The following is a 6000-nucleotide window of genomic DNA, read 5'->3' on the forward strand; positions in this document are numbered from 1 at the left end:
ATGTGGACTTTTTTCCCGGTGTCCCCTACCTTGACAATACTCAAATAGTACTATAAAAGACATAAAACCTCACTCACTCACTCATTCATTTCAGGTGCAGAACAGAAGGCACATTACAAAATGACCATTTCATAACCACAGTCTGTCTGACACCCTTTTCAAATCACATTTTCCACTTTCCAGACACACATAAGCCTCTCCTCTCAAACTTCACAATGTCACATCATAACAATCCCAGACACCATTATCAGTGTTCATGAAGCATCATTGAAAGTCCACAGTGCTGTCGGAACAATTTACACTCACTCACTCAAATCCTGTATCCACACTGTCACTAACCTGTTTTGCCAAACTTGTGTATACCGACTTCTCTGTGTCACCAAGATTTGCCCACAAATCTCCCAGAATCCTTGTAACACTACGGTTGTCCAAGTCTGGGTTCTTCTCACGTACCATGCTGCGATGTCGCTTGCAGAAGATGAGGAACGCATTCATTGGACGGCGGACATCCGCCTTCTTCTCATGTTCAGGAGAATCCATCTGTAACCATGACAACATAAAGAGTAAGTGAGTAATGTTAGAGAGATGTTGGCAAGTGGTGGTCACTTGAGTAGGAAGATGGTTGATGTCTGGTTGGGTGGATGCTGGTGGTAGAGGGAGAGGCTGGTTCAGGTACAGGGGTAGGTGGGTGGGTGTGTGAATGAGTGGCTATGTAGATGGAGGGTAGAAGGGTACTATAAACATAGGAATAGCCAACTAATCAACATGATATATATTTTTAAACAATGGATAGAATAGTTAAGACTATAAGTGCCTGGAAAGTGGAAAATGTCATTTGAAAAGGGTATCAAACAGTCTCTGGCTATGAAATGGTCATTTGTAATGTGCCTTCTGTTCTGCACCTGAAATGAATGAGTGAGTGAGGTTTTTTGTCTTTTTAGTAGTATTTGAGTATTGTCATAGTAGGGCACACCGGAAAAAAATGAGTGAGTGAGTGAGTGAGTGAGTGAGTGAGTGAGTTTACACCACACTCAGCAATAATCCTGCTATGATGGTGGTCTGTAAATAATCGATTCTGGACCAGTCAATCCAGTGATCAATAGCACGAGCATCAATCTGTGCAAATGGGAACCGATGACATGTGTGAACCAAGTCAGTGAGCCTGACCATACAAACCTGTTAGTCACCTCTTATGACAAGCTTAGTCGCCGTTTGTGGCAAGCATGGGTTGCTGAAGACCTTCAAGACTATCAATATGACAAAGAGAACTTTAATTGTGAGTATTATTTGTAATAGTTAATAACTACCTGTGACAATATTTCGAAAATAAAGCTCCATTCCAACGTATTTATATACACATGTGTGCATATATGTCCTGTGAAGGTTTATTCCTGAATATATACTTACACTAGCTAGGAGCAAGTTTCTCCATGATGGGTGTAAGGGATTACTCTCCGACTCAGATGTTTTCGTAGACGAGGTATACAGAAAACATTTGAAGAAGATTGAGTGGACCAATCAGATGTGAGTATTTCAACAAGGAGGTGACATAACCTTTGTTACAGCCATATCCTCTGTATCTGGCATATATAGCTCCTTTATCAGCCATATAGATGTAACTTCCACAAAGTCACAACAATGAGTGAGTGAGTTTAGTTTCACGCCACTTTTAACAATGTTTCTACAATATCACAGTAGGTGACAGGAAATGGTAATGTTATCAACTTTAGACATTACATTTTCATGATGTTATCAACTTTAGACAGGACATTTTCATAATGTTATCAACTTTAGACATTACACTTTCATGATGTTATCAACTTTAGAGAGGACATTTTCGTAATGTTATCAAATTTAGACATTACATTTTCATGATGTTATCAACTTTAGAGATGACATTTTCGTGATGTTATCAACTTTAGAGAGGGCATTTTCATGATGTTATCAACTTTAGAGAGGACATTTTCGTAATGTTATCAACTTTAGAGAGGACATTTTCGTGATGTTATCAACTTTAGAGAGGGCATTTTCATGATGTTGTCAACTTTAGAGAGGACATTTTCGTAATGTTATCAACTTTAGAGAGGACATTTCCGTGATGTTATCAACTTTAGAGTGGGCATTTTCATGATGTTATCAACTTTAGAGAGGACACTTTCGTGATGTTATCAACTTTAGAGAGGACATTTTCGTGATGTTATCAACTTTAGAGAGGACATTTTCGTAATGTTATCAACTTTAGATGGGATATTTTCAGCATCACATCACTTTAAACAGGGCATTTTCATAAAGGATATTTCCGTGATTTTATCAACTTCAGACAGAACATCTCCATGACGTTATCAACTTTACATAGAACATTTTCATGATGTTATCAACTTTTGACAGGACATGTTCATGATGTTTTCAACTTTAGAAAGGATATTATTTTTGTGATCTTTTCAACTTTAGACAGAAGATTTTTGTGATCAAACTAAAATGCTTCATGGTTCAACTTCTTTATCATACAAGGTCACAACGTTTCGAGACAGTTTTTTGTGATGTTATCAACTTTATATCTTAAATACAGCCAAAGACAGGAGATGTTGCAGAACACTGTGCCTATGTCCAAATGAATCATCATGACACACATGACATAATGTTTGACCATTTTCCACTTGCAACACATAGGTGAGTTTAGTTTTACACAGGCAAGTTTAGGTGAGTTTAGTTTTACACAGGCGAGTTTAGGTGAGTTTAGTTTTACACAGGCGAGTTTAGGTGAGTTTAGTTTTACACAGGCGAGTTTAGGTGAGTTTAGTTTTACACAGGCGAGTTTAGGTGAGTTTAGTTTTACACAGGTGAGTTTAGGTGAGTTTAGTTTTACACAGGCGAGTTTAGGTGAGTTTAGTTTTACACGGGCGAGTTTAGGTGAGTTTAGTTTTACACAGCCCTTAGCAATACTCCAGGAACATCAGAAACGGGCTTCACACATTGTGTGGAGTATCCATGTGGATAATCAAACCCAGGTCTTCGGTGTGACCAGCAAAACGTCATAACCTCTAGGCTACTCCACCATCCACAACAACAAGTCAAGCCCATAACACTGCTGGAATATTGCTAAAGTGGCATAAAACTAAGGTCATTAACTACCTCCACAGAGGCTGTTTCCCCTTCACTGTCAAAACAGGTCAACTTTAGAAATCTGATACTATCTTTTTCCTTAAAGAACAAATAAACTCACATTTTTTGCACTCTTTTAACCATTGTATAGATAGATAGATATTTTATTGCGTATCACTCTATCAAGAAACAGTAGCAATATTCTATAAACTACAAATATGAACGTTACAGTAGTCACAGACATATAGAAATACAGATACATAAATGATATATATTACAACAGTTTATCATATGCAGTAAGGTCAAATGGAAGCAATATGTGGCAATACACAGGATTCATTTGAAATTATAAATATCATGACATATTTTAGAAATAGTTTCAGGATTTCTGTTTGAAAAAATTGTTAAAAATTGTTCTTTTCTTGAAAGTGTAGCAAAGTTTTGATTATGAAAAAGCAATGTTTGTAGAAGTGACTCCCTTTCTTTCCTATACTTAGAACAGGATATTATATAGTGTTATTCATCTTCTAAGATATGGCATGTTTCACATAGACGATGTTCTAGTGGGATTGCAGGTTTAGTATATCTTCCAGTTTCAATTTTGAGTTTATGATTTCTTAAACATAATTTGGAAAAATGTGACTTATGGGCCTTGTTTTTACAATGAGATAGATAGGTTCTCAAGATTTATGGATGACTTGACCAATCTGTAGGTTCTTAATTTGTTGTTTGATGTGGGAGAATCACTTAATGACAGTCTGAACATGTCTTCACATTTGGACGGAGTTTTATTATTTAGGACTTTATTCATTGTAAATTTATTGAATTTAGTTGTGTTAATTATTTCAAAAGTTTGCTTTATTTTATTAAATTTATCAGCCCAGCCTATATTGTGGTTACAGAGATTGATATTTGTTTCTAAGGCATCCTCAAGTATTATACTTGTTGTGCTATGTATATGGATCTTATAGTTAATTATCTTTTTGATGATAGGTACTAATAATGGCTGTATGAAAGACTTGTGGCTACTCTTAAGCGGAACACCAATTCTTCTAACAAAAACCTGTGGTTAATTAATAGTGTCATCATGCACAGATTTCCATCGGACCCCTCAGTTTGTGTTAAATATGTTGTTTGTGGTTGCGAAGTGAGTGTTGTGGAAGCCTGTACGTGTTAAATCAGTTGACTTGGTAAAACTTTATCCAAACACATGAACATCGATGAAACGATATATGAAGAAAGTATCATCATACATTTAAAACAACCTTGAAAAAACAGTTGTAAACAATCTATATCACAAACACCCATATCCAGGTTTTTTTCAAGACTGCAGAAACCCTGAACCATTATTTCACCATTTCGCCTCACTTTCTGTGAAAATGCTATGTCCAGTGAAGGGAGAGTTACTTCTGTCTTCAGGTGAATAAATCAGTAAAGTCAATGTCCCATCTAATACCTATGCATAACACTGCCATGAGCTACATACCTAATGTTAAATGTAGGTTATTTTTGTTTTGAAACGATCTTTGTAAGCATGTATTTCCCTAACGTCAACAAAAAGCCTTATGTGTTAACCTGTGTAGCTTCCCCTTCCGCCACACTGAAATACATTGTTGCAACGGTCACGTGGTATTGTCAATGTCACGAGCGATTCAACCGAAACCTCATCTCATATGTTTACAAACATACAAACCATACCTGACAAACATCACAGTTTCAACCATACGCTTTTAAATGGTATTTAATAGATTTTCTAGAGGGGCACCGTGGAAATGTAAACACCACGACCCAGAGACGATTTGAAACTGATTACGTTGTTGATTGACAGCCCAGCGAGCACCTGCTGTAGGTACTATCACAACACTTGTCGATTTCATCAGGCCATGACGCCTGCGATTTCAAACGAAAATATGTCAATATTTGGTCATATTATCAAATAAACACGACTAGAGTCATGTTAACACAAGCAAATGGGTACAGCTGAAGCACAATTCTAGTTCCGTTTCGTGCCATCACGGTGGGTCAGATTGAAATCGGGGATGCATGTCGTTTTCATACATTCTGTCAGCTGATTTCGCGTGTCGGTGACGCGATCAGAAACGACTGACTGACAACTAGGGGTATTTTGAAAGCTAAATAATCCCAGACTTTTATTTTAAACCATTCGCAAGTTGTAGCTGTGAATCAATGAGTTTTGAGTATGTTGACTGCGTGAAGCTCTCGGTGACCCCTCGAACCAACGCTCACAGACGCCTGTCGTGTCAAACTCAAAAATACGTTTTTACACAGAGACACCCGGCATATGTAACTTAAACAAGGTTCATTTTATCAAATAAACCACTTTAGTAAATCGACTGGTCATTGTTAACGTCTAGATTTGCTTATTTTGATCAAAACAGAAAGCTAATTACATATGCAAGCTTCAATGTTTCGCCTCTTTTTCTGTCAGCCAGCTCGCCCGGCCGAAACATGCGGCGACTCAATCTTCAATGAAAACAAGAGTTTTCACGGACCTGTAAGTGGAGAAAAAATAGAAATTCATGTAGACTTACCACTGTCTGTGATTGTGTGGCGTTACATCTGCTGTGATTGTTGATTTTCAATTTCAACAAGATCGGACACTTTCTGAACGGTGATGAGACAAAGTGGGCTCCTATGTCGGCCCTTGTAGCCGGGACAAACTGCTTTCCGTGCAACTAGTGTTAACTGTTATTTTCACATAGCGGTCTTCTGGCGCAGCGTGTAATATGTTTTTGTTGATATGTTAACTTTGATAGTACGGCAGTTTGATGTTTCGAAAGTGGAAGTTTTAGACATGCGCTGAACTGAGCATGCCAAACATAGATTACAATCATGTCATGACTAAGAGATCGACAGTCTGCCTGTCTGTCTGACAAG

At 37.5% G+C, this 6000-nt stretch overlaps 1 protein-coding gene across 1 annotated transcript in view; it reads right to left on the bottom strand.

Moving 5' to 3' along the window:
• The window catches only part of LOC137286345 (HMG box transcription factor BBX-like), a 28735-nt gene extending 22945 nt beyond the window's left edge, over positions 1 to 5790 (bottom strand). The window contains exons 1-2 of the mRNA XM_067818153.1: positions 5655 to 5790; positions 340 to 540 (exon numbers count right to left, since the gene is read on the bottom strand). Coding sequence (XP_067674254.1) covers positions 340 to 540 — 201 coding nt within the window. The 5' untranslated portion in view covers positions 5655 to 5790. The remainder of the gene's footprint in view (positions 1 to 339; positions 541 to 5654) is intronic.
• Between the last annotated feature and the right edge of the window lie 210 nt (positions 5791 to 6000).

The sequence above is a fragment of the Haliotis asinina genome, chromosome 1, assembly GCF_037392515.1.
Source record: "Haliotis asinina isolate JCU_RB_2024 chromosome 1, JCU_Hal_asi_v2, whole genome shotgun sequence".
Classification (NCBI taxonomy): domain Eukaryota; kingdom Metazoa; phylum Mollusca; class Gastropoda; order Lepetellida; family Haliotidae; genus Haliotis; species Haliotis asinina.